The 26,530-nt window shown below is 31.3% G+C and overlaps 2 protein-coding genes across 2 annotated transcripts; one reads left to right on the forward strand and one right to left on the reverse strand.

Moving 5' to 3' along the window:
- Positions 1-3,519: 3,519 nt before the first annotated feature.
- HELRODRAFT_167893 (hypothetical protein) lies at positions 3,520-4,556 on the forward strand (the record flags this gene model as incomplete). The annotated part of the gene is made up of 3 exons (XM_009013615.1): positions 3,520-3,582; positions 3,780-3,895; positions 4,427-4,556. The coding sequence occupies 3 exons, from the start codon at positions 3,520-3,522 to the stop codon at positions 4,554-4,556; spliced, it is 309 nt and encodes a 102-aa protein (XP_009011863.1).
- Positions 4,557-4,871: 315 nt separating this feature from the next.
- On the reverse strand, positions 4,872-24,968 carry HELRODRAFT_190363 (hypothetical protein; the record flags this gene model as incomplete). Its single annotated transcript, XM_009013616.1, has 17 exons — positions 4,872-6,380; positions 6,761-6,838; positions 7,124-7,264; positions 7,677-7,759; positions 8,026-8,125; positions 8,983-9,123; positions 9,331-9,484; positions 10,097-10,320; positions 10,730-11,095; positions 12,294-12,519; positions 14,424-14,557; positions 18,140-18,276; positions 18,858-18,963; positions 20,313-20,445; positions 21,077-21,221; positions 23,216-23,365; positions 24,719-24,968. The coding sequence occupies 17 exons, from the start codon at positions 24,966-24,968 to the stop codon at positions 6,258-6,260; spliced, it is 2,691 nt and encodes an 896-aa protein (XP_009011864.1). The 3' UTR covers positions 4,872-6,257.
- Positions 24,969-26,530: the final 1,562 nt, after the last annotated feature.

Here is a 26,530-nt window from a genome sequence, read left to right on the forward strand (position 1 = left end):
ACACTCATATTTTTTTGTTTTTTATTATGCAGCTCTGACATACTCAGAGCTCTGTCATACGTATCATCTCTGTATTTAAACCTTCGTGCCACAAAGACTGTACTCTCCACGCCACACGACGTTCACACACATTATGTATGCACGCGCAAGCACCGCATCATATGTACATGGCGTATGATAGCCTTTGAACTTCGGACCGACAGTATTCGAACCAAGCCATCGCGTAACTGCACGAGTCATGGCATTTTTACCAACTAAACTAACTCGCCGACCTTATATGGATTGCATTTTTTTGAAAGGGTCATTGATGCGACTTCATGTGGGCAAAAAGTCTAATTATAGACAAACATCGACGATCACAGACCCACGCCCCTGTGCCGCTTCCATCCCGGGCCACCTGTAACGACAACCAATGACAGCCTTCACAATAAATCGTTGAAAGTGAGGCACGTTCGTGCGGCATGCGACACTTTCCTCCACAAGGTCGACCTCATCAGGCACAACGGGTTGAGACGCAATGACCAACCATGTGGACGCATCAGTTTGGCTGAACTGTAGTGTAGTGTAACCGTCCCTATAGCACAACTGAAGGTACTATAATTTGAAATCAGAGTTTCACCTTCTTCTAAATAGATTGCTTAAGAAGCTGACGGATATTTTTACTCTGGAACCAGCAGAACGCTAGTTTTAAGGCGCTTGTTATTTGCTTTTCGCCCTCTCCTTTTAGCATTGCCCACCCCTCGCCACGTGGAGGCCAGGAGTAGGACTTGGTGGATTCACAACGTCATCAGATTGCAAAGCATACGGAAGCACTTTATAGATGTTGGGAGATATGACCCCAACATCCCCTCCTGCTAAAATCAACCATTTTGAGGGAGCAACACACACACACACACACACACATATATATATATATATACACACACACTCACACAAACAAACACAAACACACAGACACACACACAAACACACACATAGACACAATCATCGTATGCACAAATCAGCAAACTGAAATTATTTCCGTGGGCCCCCATCCCTTAGTACAACATTAACAACGTTTACAATTAAATTAAGATTGGAGCAGTTGATGATGTTGATCTAAGAAAACGGTGCTTGGTTGGACGGCACAACAAAAATACATGGCTCGTTCGAGATGTGTAATTAACAAACGACATGCATGGCGCTTCGTACCGAGCGAGTACACGAAACTACAGACTTACGTCAATTAAATAAGTTTTTTAACGTTTGTATGTATGTATGTATATGCATGTATGTATGTCTTTATGTATGTATTTATGTATGTATTTATGTATGTATGTATGTATGTATGTATGTATGTATGTATGTATGTATGTATGTATGTATGTATGTATGTATGTATGTATGTATGTATGTATGTATGTATGTAAGTATGTATGTATGTATGTATGTGTGTTTGTATGTTTTATGCCAATGCCACACGGCGTTTATGGGCAAAATTAGATTAACAATCGTCGTATTTAAAGTTCATTTTATTATAAAATAATATTTTAAATGTTGAACGTTAACGCGTTAATTGAAAAATGATTGCTTAGTTTTAACAGTCAATGCATCTAGGAAGTCTATCGCAGAGATGTATCATCAGACAGAAGAACACAGAGCAGTTTTAAAAATTTACATTCAACGTTATTCTTTATAGCGCCGAAGCAACCCTGGTACACGCAACAGTCTAGAGAGGCAAGCGAAATGGCGCCGTCTTCAATTCTCAAGTCATTCTTTCAATACTGCAATCACGTTGTTACTTTTTTAAATTTCATCTTTTTAGAAAGCTCACTGTCTTGTTTATCCATTCATCGGCGGTTGTATTAGTGATGCAAACGAATTCAATCGGACGATGTTGAATGTTCGAGATTTTAATACTTGAAAGCTTCTTTCGTTCGTCCGTGGCACATGAAAATAAAATTTCGCCCTCGCCAACAACTGCTTGCTGCCCAACAAATCAAGACACGCCAACAACTGAGACGATGCCGAAACATGTAGTGGAACTAATTCCTTGTTGGTGTAGGTGCGTATAAAGGTGACTCAAACGCATCTGCGCAGTAAACGGAGGAGAGAAATAGAAAGAAAAAGAGAGAAATACATGGTGCCTCGGTAACCATCTCTATTGTTGAACCTGTCACACTTCGTTACTCAGTAGCCATGATTTATTTATTTACAATTATATCATGGATGTATATGCATTATATGAATTATATGCAGAAGCAAACGAATTCGGCTCTTGATAAGAGACAACATTTTAAACGTTCGTCTCGATCTCAACGTTGATCGTTCTATTTAAAAGTCGAAACGATTTGAAGCAATGACGTAGTTTAATTTTTAAAAATTTGAAAAAAATAGAAACAATATTAAAATACTTAAGGTCAAATAAACAAAGGTCTGTATGTATGCAATAATATAAACTCACATTCGCATTTATCAATTTGTTATTCATCACTTCATAAGGGACGCAGAAAGACAAGGATAGGAGGGGACGTGTTGACAATCATTTTTATTTCACGAAAATGTGTATCAAATAAAAATAAAATGTTGATATAAAAAGTTTGAACACATCATAATGGGAACATAACCTAAAGATACAAACATTCTGTGTTTTAAAAGCAGCGATGATAAATAAAGATATTTTCATATTATAAGCAATAAAAAAAATATGATCGAACTAACATTATTTAGCGATGTTATTAAATTAAAATTGATTATTAGAACAGTGCATGTTTGAAATCTTAAATGTTATCATCACCATAAAATCTAACTTCAAAATAAAATATCATAGATATCTAGAAGCAAGTCGCCTGCTAAAAAACGTGTCATTAATAATTTGATAATGAAATAAAAATAAAGAAAATAATCATTTGAAGCAATCTACATAATATACACCGCTGGCCACGAAACCAAATGAAAGATAAACTCAAATAAATAATTCACGTTCAGACAGACATTCTTCAGAAAATGGAACAGATTATAATGAAACAAATGTATGAATGAATGATAGAATAAATAAATGAATGAATGAAATAAAAATATTTAACAATATTCACACATTTAACTAGTAAGCAGTTTGCAAGGCACAAAAGATTTTGAATTTTGAGTCCCATTCTAAAATAGCTTGGCGACACAAAAATATTGAATTTAATAAACTTAATTTAATGTCTCAGGTGTCGTGAAGAATGATGAGACCGACTACAAAACTTGAATGATTTGTAAATATACAGCACGTTATTCAACATCAGTCAGGTGATGCCACATCGTAAAATCAAGAATAAACAAACGATTCGAATTTTTAAAAATTATAAACCTGAATTTCTATTCATTCCTAACTAACTTACTTACAACAGACATGATAGTGCTCGTTAAATCGAAGGAAACATTTGTATGAACGATGTTGCGTGTGATCTTACATGAATGATGTGTGCGATTTGAAGTGAGTATCTATCTATTGCTTTCACCGCCAACGAAAATTGATGATGCATGATGTTTAATGAAATGATCAACAAAAGAAACGATCAGCTGAGCCAGGCAGCAAGAACTTTGAATGAGCCATTGAAAGTAAGCTACTAACATGAACAGTCTCAGACAAGATTAACAAACGAAGCGTACTTTTCAAGGTCCCCCAAGAGAAACACAAAGAATCATACATTCCAATTAATGAATAATACACTCAAATTACATTAAAAACTGTACACATGACAATGAAATTGACATAAAACACATTAAACATTTTTGAAAAATATAAGTCTCAACAGTTAAACGTAATTAAAATTAAAAAAAGACAAAATAAGGGTAGAATATCGAAAACAAAAGCCTTAGAAAAAAGAAAGTGTGCGTGCAGACAGGCAAGCACGAACGTTCGTAATAAATGGTGAGACGTTTGGATGTAGTTGGAGATAGGAAGGTGAAGATCAGGAGATGGCAGTGGACGACGAACAAGCAGCAAATTCAAACAGTGTACAGCCTAACGATTGGACTAGATGATGTTTGTATGAGCCTTTACTCTACGTGCATTTTCATTTTTAGTGATATTAATAGCAATAAGAAAATTTCAATTAATAAAATATAAATTAAATAAAATGATAAAAACAGCAGAAATAATATAAATGAAAATAGCTAAAAATTTAAAAATTAATTGAACACGGACACAGTTAATATTTTTTTTAGCAATAAACATTAAACATTGGCATTTCAACATTAAAATAAGAAACGAAAATGGAAATGACACAAAAGAATGACGATAAAAACATGGACGAAGAAAACATTTTGTATGTTGCCAGAAAAAGTGGTGCAAAAACTTGCCAAGTGGACGACACAACTCATTCCCAAATCAAAACTCACCTCCAATCTGTTGAGCCTAATCAAACCTCTTCCATTCAACAAAAACTTTCCATAACAAAAGGAAACGAGTGGTTGTGTCGAACACGAAAGCGAGTGATTCGAACTGGAATAATATAAACAATGCAGTTAACACACTGAGAGGAAACAGCAAACTTGCGGCAGACGTGTATAAGAGGAACCGAAAAAATTAGAATAGATAATAATAAAAATTCTTCTGAGACACGCAGTAACAAGGATGTAACTGGGGTACCCACTTGTCCATTCATGGCAGAGCAATGTTGGAGCAAGAAAGCAACGTGACAGCTATGTAAAAATCCTGTCAGTGTGTTCTCTTCATTTCATGACAGCTACCCTGACAAGCGTCACAGACCCTGATGACGTGAATGTTTATGCAAATCAAATACACAATGTCATGTCCCATGTCCATTCTTAGCATAAGTGGCACGAGTGAAGCACTCCTAACGACCATTCACAATCACAGCAGAGAAAAAAATGACCATGAGACAAACCAGTCAGAACAAATATTACGCAACTAACTTCAATATAAATAAATCTGTATATGTGCAAACAACATTCGAATGATGATATTGTAATGTAGATTTAGAATTTATTTAAAGTTACAATTAGACAACATAAAATGATCAACTGAAAATTTAATGTGCAAATCATATTCATGATCGGTTTAATTCAAAGACAAAGAAATAAATATTGTTGGAGATAATCAATATTTCTAATAAACTGGTAAAGAAAGATAATTCTTTAACATATTTCAAGCTGTTAAACAAAAAAAAAAAAATCTAAAAACATGTTAAAAAAGGTTAAAATCGAGAAAATAAATTTCGAATACTGTTACTGATCCAAACGAAGGGTGATCTACTTATTAAAAAGATGGTCACAAATTTGAAATAATTTTTTTTTTGTAATATACGTACTTCTAATTGAAAAAGTAAAATAAATTCATGAAAAGTGTATGAAATAATAAATTAATATCTTTACACGGAGAACAAGGAGCGCAATGGATGGAACGAACGAAATTAAACTATCACGGCTTGACCTCAGAAAAGATAAAACTCACCCAAACCTTACAAATAATTGATCATTAGCAAACATCATTAACATTACCCATTATCACCACATCTGTCATCATCATCATCACCACCATCATATTTAATGATCTCTTTTATCACTTTGAAAACATTTTTCCTCTTTCTAATTCTTCATTCCAACATTCAATTATTCCATTTTAAAGCTGTTTAAAATTTTTATTTCTAATAAATATATTTCATATTTCAATGAACAAAACGTGAAATGACGTTGATAGCACTATCATTATCACTGATACCATATAAGAAAGAACTATGAAATGGTTTACCAAAACATTATAATCATTGAAGATATTATATCACATCATCAGAATCATCATCAGCATCAGAATCGTTATCACTATCATCATTCCAAAGAGGCAGCAGTCAAATTGAAGAAGTAATGTGTGTGATCTATGGACGGAAGATGATAGATGATGATGGCAGACGATAATGGCAAATGGCCGGTGGAAAATTATAAAAATCTTGAAGTATAAAAGATATAAAATTAAAAAGAAAAACGTAAGTTGCGTCGCATACGTGATGGCCAATCTCACCATTTTTATGACCACCACCATCAAAACATTTATTAGGACTACAAAATTAAAACCCAACAAAATTTCAATAGACCGTACATCAACTAAACCAACAAACCATGTAAATGAACTTGATGTGATTGAAGAACAGTAATGAAAACATGAACACGTGTCAGATGACATCAGCGTAAAAGGATGACACCAACATTAATATTAAAAAAATATTTAGTCACTGTTCGTTATTATATAAGCAAAAATCCACGAAACATCATCATCACAGAACTGTAGGCTTAGCTGACGGTGAGGACGACGATGATGAGATGAGCGCGTTGACGGTGGTGGCGATGGCTACGATGTTGAAGTCGTCGGTGACGCTCGACGCTGCACATATGTGGCTCTGTGGTTTGGTTTCAAAATTCATTCAATTACAATCAATAAAATTCATTTTTCAAAATTTTAATAAAATGTTTTATTTCTCAATGTAATTTATTACTTTATTAAAAGATATCTATTTTTAAAAATTAGTTTTGCGAGAATAAAATTATCAACCATAAAATTATCAACCAAGAAATCCGCCATAAACAGACTCAACGCAAAAGGTTAGGACTCAGTGAAACAGCAAAATATAATAAGGGTAAAAAAATTCCTCAGTTTTAGATTGAAATGATTCTACAAAAAATAACTAAAGAATGATGGTTCATCAACTAAACAACAAACAACAACCATCACACAAACACAAACCAACCCCACCAGACAACATGCAACAAAAGTAGCAACCTGATCGACTCCAAATTTTCTACAAGCCTGCAGAAAGTTGTCAACATTTCTTCGAACTTTTGGAGCACTGAGAACCGGCTGTGAGTTTGAAGACAAAAAAAATTCATGAGCAGTTACTAAAACAAAAAATGAAAATTAATTACAATTAAATACGATGTTATTTTCATATTAATGTCACCAACATTCCAATTACTTTTAAATATAATATTCAATTTAATAATTTTAAAAATAATCAAGCGAACAACTTGCATTAATGAGGAAAATTTGAATAATTACTGAAATACATTAAAAAAAAACCAGAATGAAAAATAGAGCCATGAGAGTTTTATTTACAGAAAAAAAAAGGAAATGACAAAAACCCACAGCTGTATGTGAGGTAACGTGAATGCATGGAACGGCTCTGGGCCGCACAACATTGATGAGGTGACACAAGATGACCCCGTCCTTTAAAGAGGACTCCAGCGTTTCGAATGGAAGATTCGTCTTCAGTAATGTTTCCATTGACTGGATGGGTGGTGGGTTAGCGTTTAGAATTTTTAATAAGAAGCAAATTATTTGAACCCCAAAAATGAGCCAGAAAACAAAATTGAACTCAACGTGGGCGCCATCTACATGATCTCACAAAACAGCTGAATCTAATGAATGAGTGCCTCTTAAAGCCTAATAAACCTTGCGCCTTTGACAGCCTCTCATTTAAACCACCCATCGCAACAACTAAAATATATTGAGACTTCATTAATTTACCAAGTTTCCTACTATAAATGAACTGCAACAAATTACAAATCTTTCTACCATGCTTGTTGATTTCTAACCTCATATTTCAATGAAAAGTACTAGGATACCAGTCCAAAAATAACAAAAACATATAATTTATTAGTTTCATGAATAAATTGAAATATTATTAAAAAAAAATTACTTTTCTCATTTTTTCAACTTGCGCTTTCTCCTTGTCGTTCATCACATCCCTCGACTTGCTTCCTGCAGCGTCTTGTTTTGAACCTGTGTGAGAGTAAGAGAGAGATGGCCGATGAATGAATGAATGTGTGCAGCGTGAAGGATAAAATGCAAAACGATAACATTGTTTTGAACCTGTGTGAGAGTAAGAGAGAGATGGCCGATGAATGAATGAATGTGTGCAGCGTGAAGGATAAAATGCAAAACGATAACATTAAGTGCATTGATGCATTAATGCAGTTTTATCGATTGAATGCAGACCATACAAAATCATAGAACACAAATCATGGAAGACATACAATGATGCAGACCTGCATTAACGTTGTTGGGGCCACTAGATGTCAATCCATTCAGGCGATTCGCAGATGTTTTTGATTGGTTCGAGTTATTGCTGCTGCTGTTCGTCTTCAACTGGAAACAAACGTCACTTTATGGTCAATTTCAAACAAATCAACAAAACATTACTTTGAAAAGAACTCAAATGAAGCTTTAATTAAAATCATTCAAGTGTATTTTATTACAAAGAACTATAAACAATGTATAATATTAAACTATCAACAATACATCAACTTGCCACAACATTGAAAACAGCTAAAATCAAGCTACACTTTAAAAATTTCCAAACAATGCTTGCACATGTTGGCAGCATTGACTATGACACAACTTACCTCGTCATATACCACACATGCAATGTTAAAAACCAAAGAACATGACAAAATGAAATAACATTTGAACACAATTTATGTATGTCCTTCCAGGAACATTACTTTCCAACAGATCATATAAAAAGTACTGCTTAAATTCAGATAGTATTCTTAACAGCCCCTACAAAATTGTATTAAAAATAAATCTTATCAGATTGAAAAGATTATCAGTCAGCCCACACAAACAAACACAAGGCAACAGAATTATTAAAACTAGCAATTATAATGAAACATCCTGCACACAAAATTTGATTATCTTAACCCGGGCAATTATCTGAAAAATGAGCCATCATAAAATATACACAAATGAAACAAACATCTATAATAGTTTAAAAGGTCAGGGACGAAATGATCAAATTTACTTGTGACAAAATCAACGCAATTAACATCAACTTTTGTTAACTAAAAACGCTTCTCATTGAATCAATGCAAACTTTCATTGAATGAAAAGAAGGTATGAAAGCTTTAAAAGTTATATACATCTAAAACCACCCAGCACAGAAACATCAAGCAATAAACATTAATAACGTAAAATTTATTATGCAGAAAAATGTTTCCACTGACATTAGATGTTATGCTGTTAGTTGCTGCACCATTCACTCTTGCGTTGTCTTCACTGCTGTTCTGCGTTATTCCTGGTGCTCCTGCTGTTGATTTGCGAAGGACAGGCACTTTGAAGTTTTGAAGTTTCGACTTTGGTTTGGCCTGGTGAGGTGAGTGAGGGGAAAAATGTTTAAATATTTTAGAATATATAGAGTTATCAAGAATCTAATTTACAAACGCAGAAACTGTATTTTTTTATACAAAAATATTGGTATTGATAAGTATTGGAATAAAGACTGCAAAAACAAAAACGTGATAGAAGTATATTAGAAGATGTGAACATATCTGCGAAGAGAAACGCATCAACACCTGTTCAACAGCTTCCCTGCCGGAGCCACAGCGAGGCAACGTGTTTGCATTGGACGAGGGCCAACCATTTGGATAGGAGGGCAGTGATGTTGATGAGGAGGAGGAAGCTGATGATGGAGAAAAAACTGTTGATGCACTCTGCTTATCTTCAGCACTGTTGAGTATAACATGTTGTTCATATCACGTTAATACATAACTTTGGATAACGCTGATAGAATGTTAATAATAATTAATTGAATAAATAAAACTTATCATTGTTTCATTTAAATTTTCTCACATTAATGCGTCACATTATTGTGCAGTAATTGAGTTTCAAAAGCAAATTCAAGATAACTAATTGGACCACGCATCAATGTTATCTCACATACACCATCTGCTGTTAATCGGCTTTGTCAGCACAATGTAAAGAATGGTACATGGAATGACAAAATTAGTTGACTGATTTAAACTGCTTTACAGAAAACTTCAGCAACAATTTAATTTATTTACGGCAGAAAGTAATGAAAAAAATTAACCATCTTCAAAAAAAACAGATGAATACAGAATCTATTTAAAAAAATTAAAAAAACATAGAAAGGAAAAAATGGAGAATAATGTCGAGAGAACTGAGGTAAACAAAAAGAATAACTAAACAAACGAGTTAACTAGTGATGAGATATTTGACAGAAGGGCGAACACGTATCTGAGGTTCTTCATAAAGGGGCGCTATATAAATCATCGCATACAAATACAAAAAGAAAGTAGCGCCTTCTCCACAATGGCTTACCTAGACCCATTAACGAGACAGTCTGTTGTGACACTTTTAGTAGTGCTGCTGCCACTACTGCTGCCGTTGATTGTGAGGTTGTTATTAATGGAATTGACTTCATTGAGATAGTGCTGTAGGATGATGTTTCGCTCAGCATCATTCTTAGCAGTGTCCAGCTTCTGCTTCAACAGCTCCACCTTCTTTTTCTTCGATTCATACTCGGCCTTCTGCCTCTGCAGCTCCTTATTAAATGAATTTGATAAAAAATTCATAAAATTTTAAAACATTGAAACGTAAGCGTGGAAAGACAATATGCAAATAATCAAGGCTGTTAAGAAGGAAATAATAGTAGAAGTAGAAGTGATGTACGGTGTGCAAGAAGAAATGAGATACTTTGATACTGTGAGAAACAAATAAAATGAAAAATGAAGATAAATAAATGAAACATTTTAAAATATAAAATAGACTTAATAGTAAATAATGAAAAATTAAACCTGCAAAGACAAAAAAGAATCTTGATGAAAAATATAAAGTGATATAGCTAAAAATAGTTGATAAAGCTTACAAAAATATTTTTTATTGAGAGTGTTGTTTAAAGCCTAAACATGAAAAAGATTTAATATATTTTTTCACATTCTCTCCTTGACCCACCTTACTTATGGCATCATTATCAGGATGTTTATTTCTTGCATCTAATAAATTAGGCTTGTCACTTCTGAGAAGGTTGTTGTTGTTGCTGCTGCTGTTGTTGTTGTTTTGACGTTGCTGTGAGTGTTGAAGGCCAGTCAGCCACACTTCCAATTGATGAGAAGCAGCACTCGCTTGACTTGCCAATTTGTTACTTTTAGATGCAGTTGTTGTTGTTGTTGTTGCTACTGCTGCTACTGTGGGGGTTAATGATGGGCTTATGTTGTTGTTGTTCATTATGTTTTCATATGCAGAAATGCTAGTTGAGTTGTTGGTTGTCTTTTTCCCAATGTTGTTGCTGTTGTTGTTGTTTGAATCAATATTTCTTCTCTGTTAAAGATTTGAAATAAAATATTAAAGAATTCTTTATTCTGTTTAATATAAACTAAAATGAAGCACTGATCTACTATTATCTGCATGCAGTTCATTTTCTACCTCATCAGCATCATCCAATCAAGCCCAACTCAAGAGTTTATCACCAAAGTGAACACACCCAAACAACAATACATTATCCAGACTGTTGTTGGTGGAGAAAACAAATCAAAATATAACATGATAAAAAGAACCAAATAAAAACCAAACAAAACAAAAATCATGATAAAAAACCATGATAATGCCATGGAGATACATAAATCATCACTAAACAAATAATCACATAGAAGGTTGCACTCAGCATTATTGCAAATAAACAATTGGACACACCCATATCGTTAATACTAATAAGACATAATTCATTCTAGCATAGCATATTTTTATATCTACATTTATTCTCAAGTATATTAATAGTAATTCAATTATATACTTAAAAAATAACGGATAGTTAGCTTAGACATAAAAAAAAGAATAACACCACAAGAGAGTTAAGCAAGAATTTTTGTAGAAGTAGCATATAAAGAGAATAATCTCTAGATTGCACATGTGCACATAAACATTACAGGATCGGTTTATAGAACTTTGAAATATGAACTGCTTACCCACCAGTATCAGATGATGATATGATTGATACTGTAAGCTTATTTATGATATCTTTTAAAAAAGGTTTTGGGCATAAACAAGTCTAAGTATACAAAGAACATTATTTCGCATTATGGGAAATATCCAACTTGAAATGGAAAAAATGATGTTAATGTACAAAAAAGACATCAAACAAAGGATATCATTGAGAGAATGGTTAACTAACATTATCACAGGTTAAGGAAGATTGCTTGGTACTATTATTGCTTGTTGTGGCTATATTCTGCTGTAAAGGAGACCTGTTATTGATGTGATTTCTCATGTTGTTGCTGCTGCTGGTGATGTTGCATTCCTCCAATATAAAACCTTGCCCATTGGCTTAATATTTGTTCATGGTCAGCAAAAAAAACGTATTTGTAATTAATTATTCAAGATAAAATAAAATAAAACCTTTAAAAAGGTTTGACATGACAACAACAACTCTTCTTACAACAAAAACAACAAATAATCCGATAACAACCATAATAGAATGAAACAACGTGGTAAAATATCTAAAATGAACAAGTGCACTGACATCCCCTTTCAATGACTTTGATCTCTCATAATAATCAGCCATTGAACTTTTAAAACTTGTTGATGGGTTTGTCATGCTGTTGAGATTGTTGTGGTTGTTGTTGCTGCTGATATTGTTGTAGATGTTTACATGATTGCCAGTGTAGTTGGTGCTCGTATTGTTGATGACGTTGTTGTAAAAAAGTGAACTGGTATTTCCTATGTTGTAAGATTTAGATCTATCGATTCTGTTAATGTAAAAATTATAAAACTGTGATTAAAAAAGTTATCAACGTTTGTAGATGTGAGATTCAGGTCAGGAAGCTAAATTAACAAAACATGAAATAAAGTTCAACATTCTCAGAATCAATGTGTAAATGTTAATGTGTCCATTGTATAGGACGCTGACTGCTAACTACTACAATTACATTTCCGGATCATGATTAACCCAATTTTATTATCACATAATAACTCTTAAAGTTTTAAAGTTCATCAGAGATAAATATCAATTATCTTGAGGTAATGATAAACCATAGAAACATGTACGGCTGTGGACTAAGGCTGAAGTGGGCCCTAAGCAACATTGTAATTCCGGGCCTGTCTTTCGGCCAAGACACATACTTTGTCAATCAAGTTAATTATCGGATACCATAAAAAGTATAAAAGTCAATTCCATGCAACATCAAATAAACTAATTAAAATTTATTTATAAAAATTAAAAAAGTTAAGACCTAATTTTAGGGCCCTAAAATTACGGACCCTAGGCAATTGCCTAAGCCTTAGTCTGCCCCTGGAAACACATCAAACATTCGAGTTATACTGTGAGTATACTTATTTATTCCACTATTTTCTCACAAAAATCTCTTAAGAAGCCTTTAAAATAACAATTTGGGGAGTTCCCTACAAATCTGAAATAATGTACAACCAGAATGTCGGAATCGGAGATATTCAAAGAGCCGAAGTCGGAGTCGGATATTTTTCATCCGACCCAAAAAGATTTAAAAATTTGAAATTAAAACAATTCTTTTAAAATATGTGCAGTGATATGCTATCATCTTTAACGCTGAAAATAAAAGCTAATAACGAGGATAAAACCACATAAATATGTTTCAGTATATTTTAAAACGTAAATATGAAGTAATTTTACAAACAAAAACAATTACATTGACTGATTTCAAGTGTTTTTTAAAGTACTTCTCATTTGGTAGAGATAATTGAGATTATGATGCAAAAGTTGAAAATTTTTTCATGGACTGGGAACTAGGAATCGGAAATTTGTAACGTTAATTGGAAATTTTAAGGCGCCTGAGTCTGATACTTTTCATCAGACTTCGAAACCCTGGTACAAACACAACACAACACAGCACAACACAACACTGTACAAAAACAACACAATCATTGTATGTTGTGTTGTAATACAATACAACACAACATACAATGATATTTTGATCAATAGTGCCTGTGGTTTGAATTTTATTTTAAATCTTTCAGACTTGTCAACATTAATATAACATTCCATGCATAAATTTTTGTCAAAAATATTCTTGAAAAAATTACATTAAAATTAAATTGTGGCCTAAGGTTTCTAAACAGCAGTGTATCATTTGATTCCATAGCATGCAGAGATGGTGTTGCTTGGAAGTGCATGGTTGGATCAGAAGGTCATTCCACTTATTTAATAAATGCACGAAATCACATGACTGATCACCTTAAACTAGTTCAAACATTCTTTGCAAGTTTCATTGTTAGGTTGATCAGTTTAATGAAACACAGATTTCAAACAAATAGCATTATATGCACGCATTGTGTGCATGCCAACAAGTACATACAAATAAATTTGTTTAACTTAATTAAAAAATCTGACCATTAAATCGAAAAAGCTATAGATTTAATGAGTGATATTTTCAAAAAAGCAGTCCCTCAAACAATTGAGACCTTCCTAAAATTTTAGTATTGTTGGGTGTCATTCAACAGTCACATCCATCAAAATATTCAAGAAATATTTCATGAATTTAAATAGAAGTCATTTAAAATTTATTTTGGAGAACAGAGCTGTAGTGCTGTTCAAATAAAAGTCAAAACAGAAGCTGAGAAATTTCTACAGTACCATTTAACAACACAAAAGAGATGGAAGAGAGAAGGATGTACTAACGTTGTGGAGAAGGAAGATGATCGTTTCATGCGCCTGTGCAGCGAGCCACCGACTGCAATACTCGATCGAGATTCATGTTTCGTGGCTTCCTTGTTCAAAAACTTCATGATGTGCACCAGACCTCGCAAGCACAACTGCGTGCGTGTAATTAATTATTAAAATACAATTTCAAACTGGGAATTGATAAATAAAAAAGTTCCACATAATGTAATTAATTTCGGTTTTTGATGAAAATAAAACCAAACTGTTAATTCACTAAAAAAATTAGCACACAGCAACACACACACACACACACACACACACACACACACACACACACACACACACACACACACACACACAAACGATAGTTAACATATTAGGAAGTGACAGATGACAATTAACTGTTAATAAACAATAATGAAAACTTGTTCAACACTTGTGTCACATTAATACTCTCCACTGAAAACCAGATGGGATGTTTGTGATGATCTGCGTTGTCAGCTAATTATTATCACATGTACAATTGTACATAAAGAAAGTTTGTGTCAACTAATTGTCATCTTTTGTGATATGTACAAGGTACATAGAAGGTATCAATGTTGCATTATTTATTGTTAATCACAACTGTCATTGGAAGTTGATGCATTTCACTCAGCCCATGCTAATTAATAATATGTCAGAGCACAATGTAAATGCCTTGGTGCACATAAGAGGTTCAGTTACTAGATGTTTTAAAACAATAACAATAATAATTAATATCATAATAATAATAAAGCTATAATATTCACCTACCTAATAGACAAATAATGTGGCATATAAAAATGATAAATAGACATCATTATGTCTAATGCATTATAACAACAAATACATTTATATAGAAGCAAACAAAACAACAGGTTTAGAGGTTTTGGTTCAACATCATCATTCATCATTGGCGTCAACAGAATAATTTGTAGGGATCAAAATAAATTCAGTAAGTGAATCTAATTCCTCTGTGCCTATGTTGAAACACATCATCATGAAAATATTGTTATTATTTTTATTGTTGTTGTTGTTGGGTGTATTTCAAATTTGAATTCAAATGTTTGCTAGCACACACAGACACACACTAGCACACACACACACTAGCACGCACACACACACAAACGCACGCACAGCATAATATATTACAAAACAATATAAAATGTATTTAAATTTATTTATTCATTTATAAATGTAAAATAGGTGAGATAAAAGCACACACACAAACCAAAATCATTCGTCAGGGTCATACATATTAAGAGCTTAACCAGAAGAATGTAATGCTGTGCAATCACACATATAACACATAAATGTCATGATATAATATATAAATGATATAGATATGATATAAATGTAATAAATAAATGATATAGTGACAACAATAATCTCAATGTGCGAATATATATATATAAATATAAATAATAGAATATTAAAGTAAGTAAATGAAAAGCTTGAAACCCAAAACTTATGTGTGATAAAGTCTGAAGAAGTTGCAAAAATTTTCTAATAAACATTTTTCTTTTTAAAATTACATATAAGTAGGTAAGTTCTATTAAAAAAATATTCAACCCAGTAGAACATCTTCAATGATGGAAGTTTTCTAAACAAGAGATCAATGATCCAATAAACCATCAAATGCAAAGGTTGTTGTTTGAATCTCATGTGCTTTACTTCTGTTAGGTCTCTTAAAAATCATTTGCATTACTATTCAGTCAGGAATTAGGCCATGCTAAGTCTTTTTATGTGAAGCATTTTGACATGTGCGTGCGTGTGTGTGTATGCGTGTGTGTGTCATCGACAGAGTAATGCTTCATCATCATGATGATTTTGTTGTTGGTGTAACTGATGTTCACCGTTAAAAAAACAATCAACTATCAATTATTATTGAGAATCAGTCACACAAGTATGGATTATATAATTATAAATCACTCTGGAAAGTATGGTGAAAATCATAATAACAATGACCACAACCACAATAAAAAAACAACAATACAAATAGCAATAATAACGGCAATAATAATAACGATAATAACAACAACACAACAACAACAACAATAATAATAATAATAAAAGAGGCCAACGAAGCCAAGAATATTATGACTGTGAAATATCAGGAGCCTAACACAAAAACAAAAAAAACCATTATTAAAAATACAAAATCAGGTACATCTCCATCAAACCAAGAGAAAACAATCAATGTTTGCATTGGTAACATGTACTTGAGAAAAAAAATCAAGAAGTTAAACAACAGCTGATCAAATGAATACCAGCACTAACAGACATCACATTATGATGGTTATGGCCGTTTATAACATGGCATGATGGTATAGCCATTTATTGCAGATATTGTAGCCAAATTTTAGTTCAATATAAAAATTTGTTTAGCTTATAGTTTTATATATGAAAAAATATTTAAGTGGTTTCAAAGCTATTGGTTAAGGCATGCGTATTGCGTATACTTATACATACATACATACATGTATGTACCTATGAATGTATGTATGTATATATGTATGTATGGTATATATATATATATATATATATTATCTTCCTTACAACGTTATGCAATCGTCATGAAGCTACACTAAACATTTTCTAATCATTTTATTACATGGAAGGAAACTGCAACATCAACCTCCTAATCTCACAATGCACACACACAAACACGTTCACACAAACACACAATCTTTAATATCCGTATAAAAATGTACATGATACGGAATAAAATGTGTAATATGGATGTATGGTACACACACCATATCAGAAAGTACACACACACGCATAAAAAAATATTTATATTTATTTATCTATTTACACACGCACACACACACACACCACAACAACAAAGACAGCTTGAAACATGTGAGATCTCAAAATATGCATAAAGATATGAAAGTTAATCAGCATTTCAGACGTGTTTATGCCAGGCAGTGTAGATTAAACATGTTAATTTGTTAACCCTAAGAGTTAAGATAAAGGTTACCAATGCAGTTAAAAACATAAGATAGTAAATTTAGAATTCTAATTGTAGAAATTCAAAAATAAAATAATACTTTTTAAGATGAGCTTTACGGAATAATTAGGTGATAAATAAGACTTTGAAGTAATAAAAATCATAGTAAATATTAGAAAAAAAATAGATAAAGCAACTTAACATGAACATCACAACTTGAGTTTATTTGACAAGAACCATGTTCACCTAATTTAATTTACTCAGACAATGTTTCTAATAAAATTTTACATTTGATGGGTCATTGCCCTAGTGGTGAAATATAAAATATGTAACTTTGATTCAGTCATTTTCAACAACAATGTTGTCCGAACTAAGCATCAATGTTACTACATATACATAATTTGTATAAATAATTTTATATTAACCATCAATTGTTACTCCACAAATTAGACATAGCAAAAACAACTGTTAAACATATTGAAAACATGAAACTTTATGAACCTTTATTGAAAAAGTTAAATGTTAAAAAACAACTGTTAAACATATTGAAAACATGAAACTTTATGAACCTTTATTGAAAAAGTTAAATGAATAGATTATATATAGAAATACTACAAAAGCACTTTTAAAAATAGTCTACTAAATAAAAAAACGAAGACAAAAATTATTCACTATGACAGCTGCTTTAAAATGTAACCTTGCATAAGGTGTAATGCATTTAACAGTAAAATGTAATGAGACCTATAAGGTTAAGGCTTACCTGAGCAGGTGGTGAAACGAATGGGTTGCCTTCCAATTTGATGACCTCCAATGTTGTGACCTTCCTGAAGTCACATGGTATATGTGCTATTCGATTACACGAGATGTCCAGTTTTTGTAACATTAATCGACTTAAGCCTGTTCAAATCACAAAAATAAAATTAAAGGTTACAATTTTATGATTAAAAACAAACAACATTTATATGAAATGTAAAATAATGTATCAGACAAATGATATTGGACCGGTCTCTATGATGTTGGTGGTAACGTTCATCTTCTTCAAAAAACATTAAAACCTTATGTTATTTTTTACTTAAGAGCTATCAGGTAATTAATATTAACATACTATCTTCTCTTTTTCAACATTTTATATTTTCATTATCTGTTTCCACATCAGCAGTGAACTGCAGCAGCACTTGACGTGTGTGGAACCATTTTTCCCAGAAAGGCAGAAGACTCTTTGGAGGATTGCCGTAGTCCAATCTCATGATAGAATTAGGCAACTATCAAGAGTGCTGAGTGACAGCAACATCATTCGTCATTGTATGTCCTACATGTTTTTTAGTGCAGAAGTGGAAAATCCCAAGACTTGTAACATATATGAATTATGGTTACATGAAGTCAAATATTTTCCAAATAGAGTCTGAAATTGGCAGTATAAAATATAAACACGCAGACACCATAAATAAATGATTTAGGGGTTAAAATTTAATTCTAACAGATGGGTAGCTCAATAAGCATGTTTCTTCTGAGATTCAAATCTTTCAATGAGCACAGGTCACCAATTTGGTTAGGCAGTTGAGTTAGTTCATTATTGCTGACATCCTGCTTGTGCATTTCAATTTAATTAGATGTATGAGTGTGTATAGAGTTTGTGTGTCATAATTTTTTGTTAAACATGAAATAACATGAATGCATAATATTAATAATAATAATTTTTATTATTAATATAATAATAATTATTACTACTATAAATCATATTCTATCCCAAACCCAATAAAATCTAAAAACTTGAAAATATAACAAAAATCTGAACAATATCGAATTGAAATCAAATTTGATGTATTATAAGACAGTTGTAGGAGTGCATGTAGTTAGTAGTAGTATAGCTGGTTAGTTGCAGACAAGATACAGATAGGGACCATGGAACAAAATGAATTAAATCTTATCTCAGATATCTAATGTTTTAGATAGCTGCACAATATTGAAGTAGAGTGAAAGATCTCTTAAAGATAAATAATGCATATAACAAGGAACTTAAAATCTAACCAGAAAATGTTTTGGTGATCAAATCATACCGCTAATAACATTATGATACAAATAAATAAACACACCAGCTATATCATTGACTGAATGTAGACACATAAATGTCATGGATACGTCTTCAAGAAAAATCAATAAAACTAATATATTGAAGAAAAGACTTATGTATTCATATGACAACTAAGAAAGAGAATGTTTAAATATATATAGAATACAATAAATAATATGAGCTGATTTTCGTTATTTCGTCTAAATTTCAAAAATAAATTTTGTTATTCCAAAAAAAATTCATCTCATTGGTATTGCATTTGTAGATAAATAAAAATGATGAATACAAAAAGCAAAACATAAAACGGTGAAAGTGATCATCATCTGCCAGTATCAAAATCATGTTACACATAGTAATGTAAATACACTTTACAAAATATTTTTTAAACAAAACAATTTTGCAGTAAAACTGGACCAAAAAATAAAAAGGCCAGAGAAAATGTTTAAAAGGAGAAATATCAATAACATTACAAACATCATTGGCATAATTTCATCATTCAACAATACAAAAAAACCCAACCAAGATTGGATGTATACAGCATTTTTTAAGTACCAGCATTTTTCTTCAAATAAATTAAACATTAGCTAGGAATAGCATTGCAGATAATATAGCTAAAGGCAGCATGCACTCCTAACATAATTTCAAGAAAATTTTGAAACTATAACCTACCATACAAAAATGATGATTAAATTAAAAAGATACAATAAATGAAAAATGATGAGTATTGAATAACCTTAAGAATTAGTGCTGGTATTACATTATTATTAATCATTAATGACATATGACTAATATGCCTAAAAATATTTTGTAACTTTTTCTTTTATTACAAATTTTAGAAAAGAAAAAAAAGAAAAAATCTAACGAGAAGGGAGAGCTTCAGGAGCTGACCAATCTCATCGGGAATGGAGGATAATTTGTTTCCACTGAGTATGAGGATCTGCAGATGATGTAGTTGCTCACATATGCAACCAGGAAGACTGCTCAGCTGGTTGTTACTGCAAGTTAGAATTATCAAGTTATTTGAAATTCATCAAAAAATACTTTTAAATAAAACAAGGGGATTAATATTAATAAATTTGTAAAAATAAAACCAATAAAAGTTAAAAATAATTAAAATTGAAAGCTGATAAAACACAAAAATATATTCAACAAAATGATAATATATGTAAGAACATTAGCTATACATCCACGCTCAAAAAAATCATGCAACGACAAAACTGACAATATCAAACAACAGCAACAACTTAATTAGAAACATGTAAATATTGCAGAAAAATACTGCAAAATTTTTTGCAACAAATAAAGAATAATTAAAATATCTCCATAATGATGTGAAGTGCAACAAAATCATCCATTATTAAAAACACCAGCAGCTCCTAAACTTATTGAAAACAAAAAGATTTCCAATAAATAATTATGCTGGAAAATTATCTAAAAAGGAAATTAATCAGAATAAAATTTCCTCATCTACTTTTTTGAAAAATTTAGCTTCATCAAGTCAAGTTGCTATTAATTTGAACATAAAACCTTTATAATAAAAAAATGTTAAGAACAAAATTAAACAAGATAAATAAAAACAAAAAATATGTAAAGTATAAACAGTATAAAAACTATGAAGTATGGAACCTGATGTTAAGTTCAACAAGTTCTTTTAAATCGGTGATGGCAAAAGGTAAACTTTTGATGGAGTTATGTGATAAATTGAGGAATTCCAATGAAATGAAAGAGCATACTTCAGCTGGTACATCGGAAAATAGGTTGTGTGAGAGTTCTAAGAAGATAAATGTTTAAATCAAGGGTGAAAAATTATGAAAATTAATAAATATTCAAGAATTAGGTTTCAAATTTAGAAAATATAAATAATTAAAGTAAAAATATTGATGTTATTTTATACTATTGTTAATTAAAACTGTTGAACATCATTTTGAACACCACCAAATATTGATATGAAAATGTGATTAAACATCAGTCTGGGTATAGTATGATATCCACTCAGCATTCCTTTCAACAGAGAATGCACTACAAAACTTTAGTAAAGATTATTAAACATAAATGTAGATTACAACAATTACAAGGCTAGAATTACAACATGCTAACAAAACAAACCAACATTTCATTTTATATTCTGTGGGAATGATTCATGTGCTTATTTGAATGAAGGGAACAAAATCACATTAGTTTGATTTTCATGATAAATAAATCATTATGCAATTAAGCTGTGTTGTGTTTCTAGAGGAAGTGCATTTTATAATTAATTTCTTTCAGATTTTCACCACAAATAAATCATAACCCAAGTAGAACAGACAAAAAAAACAAAAAATTGATTTGAGTCCTTAATGCAAATTATAAAAATAATAAAGAATTGATAAAAATTATTGATGACATTGCAGTTGTTTTGCATCATATCTGTTTTGTTTCATAGCAGGATTTTAACCACATTCCTGCTAAATATAAACTATTTTCCTTCATTTTATCAAGTTACGTCACAATCCGGACAGATAAAACTTCTTTATTTCTTTCTTATTCTTTTACCATGACTTTTCTGAGAGCAATGAAACTTGCACTACCATGTAGTTCTTTCTTTTGTTCATAGTGTGTTCTGAGTAGATTGTCTTCTACCTGGCTACCAAAAATTTGTCATATGCAATGGGAGTCCTAGTAGTCATTAATACCATATTTTTCCATCATTTCATCTATTAAGGTTAACCTGAACTTACTTGTTTAGTGTAAGCAACTAACGAATCCCAAATTAAATCATCCAGACAATGAGTAAATAAATAATTTATTCAGTAATATTCAAAGATGACGATGATAATCTACTCTCCGAGTTTGACAAGGACTCTATCATCGACAACACCACATCATGCAGCACGGACATCAACAAAACATTCAACTCACACACAGACAACCCAAAACCATCACTCCAATCCAGCAGCCATAAACGTCATTCCAAAAAAAAACCGATAGGAACAAACACACAAAGGAGGGAGAAGCAGAAAAACATACACCGTCCACAACAGCAACAACAACAAACACATCAACGACATCTGACACAAAACCAATCACAGCAATCATATGCATATTGCCGCCGTTTAGCATTGTAAAGTTTATAAGAAAGCATGGAAGTAATGATGCCAAAAGGCATCAGTATGCTGTAAAGGGTTAAATATAAGATAGCTTGACAGATGTTAGTCTGTTCTGTCAATACCCTCCACTTAATTGTTTTAATTATTTTCAATTTTTTAAATTTATTTTATATCAATGAAAAAACATCATTTTAATTAATGGTAATCCTTTTGTTTTACTTTATGACAGAAACCTTTTCTCCTTGACAAGCCTAGCATTAAAAGTGATCTTGATTTAAAAAGCCATTAAATAATGAACAGCAATGATATGATGAGAGCCATTTAAAAGCCATTTTCAAACTGGATAATAGTTGCAATTAGTAAATCAAAGTAAAATTAAGAATGTAATATAAAATAAATAAAATCTCTTTTAGGCAGATATTCTCAAATCCTAATGACCTAATAATCTAATAATAAATAAATGAATCACACTTACAACAATAGTTATTATTTAATTATTAATATTTAATAGGTAATATTTAATGTAAAAATTAAAATAATAATTAATATTGTGTACACTTTTAATTTGTTTTTTAAAAATCCAACCAAACTGTCAATAAGTCTGGGAAGAAACTTGAAGACAAAATTACAAATTTTAAAAAAATTTGACGCCGCTGTCAAACAAAAAAATTTAACCTACCTGCTTTGCAAAGATCAATCAAATCAAATCTGGATGAGTTCCTTGGGAAATGTTTCAGCTTACGTCCTGTTAATATCAATTCCCCTGTGAACTGACTCTCTTCAAAAATTTTTTCAATGTTTCTCATAAAACCAGTCTCCAACATTTTAACTACAATTAATGTTAAAGAAATAGATCCATTTTAAAAACCGACGAACAACAAAGAGGAAATGTACTCTAGAGTAAAAAGCTAAACATTACAGCCGGAAAATAGTTAATTCACTTTTAATCACACGAAGAGTTGGCGTGTAAAGCAAGAATAACTAAATATATTTTAAGCATGCAGATTGCATACCAGAGATATTTGTCACATCAAAAATATGTTTAAATATTTGATCGAAATTGGCATCATAAAGAATATATAAAAAACAAAACAAAAAAAAACAGTTCAGTTCAGTAAAAAACAGTTCAGTAGACTAGCATCTTTGCAAAAACCAGTACAAAATAAATGTTCTAGACCTAGCCCTACTTAGCTTGATTTTAAAATTGTTGATTGAATCCACTGAAAAAATTTCATCGCTCAGCTCGTTCCAAGCGTTTACCAACTTGCTGCAAAAGAATCTTTGCTTTATTGGATTTTCCGTCATCTTGAAGAGCTTGTATCTACGACCTCTTAATCTTTTTCTTTTTTCTAGTTGAAAGAACCTAGTGAACGGTGTTTCCTCTTTTCCAGTTATTAACTTATATGTCAGATTTCTTCTGCATCTTCTCCTTCCTAGTGTTGTTAATCCGCATTCTTTCAGTCTATCCATATATTCTAGTTTTCCAACTCCTTCGATCATCTTTGTTGCTGTAAGCTGTACCCGTTAAAGAATGTCTTTGTCTTTTTGCAGATCTGGACTCCAAACCTGTGAACAGTATACTCGAGATGAGTGCAAACTAATGTTTTATACAAATTTATGTTAATCAACTTCTCTCTGCCCACCACCATTCTTCTAATACATCTAAGTATTTGATTTGCTTTGGCTGCTGCCAAAGTTTATTTTCTTGATGTTTTCGTGTTTTTATGAATAGTGATTCCGAGGTTTTTTTTCTTTTGCAAATCAAAGGTCCTTATACTGCCCAGTTTATACTGAAAGCCATTGTTCTTTCTTCCCATATGCATAACTTTACATTTGTTTATGCTAAATAGCATTAGCCAATCTTCAGACCATTTGTAGAGTCTTGTCAAATCTTGTCTTTGTACTTCCGCATCTTCCTCTTAGATTTAAGGCTAAAATTATTACGATTATTTATTATGAATTATTATCATATATCTTTTATTTTACTTTTTAAGACAAGTAAACTTACGTTTTTAGTTTTTGAGTTTTTTCTTCTCATATGGTTTAACAACTTGTCTCTAATTAGTATTTTGTCTCTCGTTCTATTTTATTTTAATTTTTTATTGCTATTTAAAATTATTTATTTATTATTTGTTTATTTAATGATTTTATTAAACTTGGTTATATCATTTGGCTATGTTACCTGGATGTGAACATAAGGACCCGGCTCGCGCCCACGATTTTTCTCTTGAGTAGGATATTTTTCCAAATTTTACTCTACAAAGCCAGGTAATCAAAAAAGACAAGCTTGTGCGGATTACCTTAACTAAAGTGCAAACCCTATCAATGTGCTCTTTATTCTTTAGAACGCTATTCTTCAAGCTGATATTTTTCTTCGTTGAACATTTGGAACTTTGTTGGAGGATGTATTTCGTCTGGCAGAGGAGATACATTCAGTCGATAGTATTGTAATTTTCGTTGGAATTTCTGAATAATATATAATTGAGTAAGTTTGAAAATGAAGCATTTAAATTGTAAATAAAGTTTATGACATCAAAGCTGCTCTTGTTCTGAGTAATGTTTATAAACAACAAAAAACAACACGTCTAATAATGTTGTAATAAACAACACGTTAATTCTTATCTGAAATTACATGGCTCCAATCTCTAACATTAACTAAATTTATTTACCAGATTATAACTTTTTTTTAACAAAGAATGTATTAAAACAATATTTTTTTAAAATAAAATTAGCTGTAAGTTGGGTGAAACTAAAGTTTAAATGCCTTAAATTATTCTATTAAATATAATTTTGGTTATTCCTATTGCTCTATGCATTGTTCAGAAATTTAATTTTTTCAACTTGGCTAAAAGTGAGATTTGACGCAACCATCAAAATAATATTTGCGATCACTAAATTGTTATTTTAAAATGCAATGTTGTAAATTTTACATTATTTTTAAAGAAAAGATTTAGAGTTCAATTTTGCATGAATAATTCAACACAAAATTCAGGGCAAATAAAATATATTCGCAGGTAGATGATTTGTAATTGTGAGTTTGAAATTAATACGTTAAATAATGTTTTCAAAGTTTGGCTATATAAATTTTATTCAATAATTATTATATGAACTAATGTATTAATAAATATTTCGTCGAAGTTGCATAAGAAAATGTCAGTGCCAATTAAGAAAGGACAAACGGCAATTATTCCATCAAGTCAGAGGAAAGTGAATTTTTTATATTTTTTTTATTAACAACTTCCCAGAATATCTAAAAATAAATTATCAATAAAATTTAGTTTTTAATTTCAATCTTTAAATTTTAATAATATTGAATGAAAATACAACTAATTAATAATTTCTTTTATTTTTAAAACCTCTCATTAGGTAATGTCAAATTTACGGCGTAAAATAAAAATTTTAATGGAATTTCGTAAGGTTTGTTTTGGAAAGATTCGAATGAATATGTAAATTTTCATGTTCAATTATCATTTTATGAAAAAAATTAAAAAAAATTAAATGAATAATTTTTAAGAGATTTTTGCGTTTCACCGTTTGCAAACGTTTCAACACGTGAAATAACAAAAATGAATAAATTTTATTACGAGAGAATTGTTTAGAATTTTATTCTTCTCCTTAATGTTATCAAGTGTAGTCGTTTTTCTTGAAAAATGTCATATCTTTCAATTATTTAGTAAATCATTATTTCGAAAAATTGTAATATCAGATGTGTGTTAAACACTTTATCGCACAATAAAGACGTGATAATAAAATTGATTACTCAAGTCAAATAATTTTTTGTTTCACAAGAACAAATAAAATAATTTGATTTAATACCAATGACAATTATGACAACCAATCATGACATTAACTACAACAAAATTCAAAGTGACAAAATCGTCGAAAATAATTTTGCAGTCATCATAATTTCGATTTTGTCCAGACGCATGGCGCGCAATATCCGAGAGTTAGAATGCGAAGGAAGGAAGAACGAAACGAAGGATTGAATACCGTG

Source organism: Helobdella robusta (genome assembly GCF_000326865.2).
Source record: "Helobdella robusta unplaced genomic scaffold HELROscaffold_12, whole genome shotgun sequence".
NCBI lineage: Eukaryota > Metazoa > Annelida > Clitellata > Rhynchobdellida > Glossiphoniidae > Helobdella > Helobdella robusta.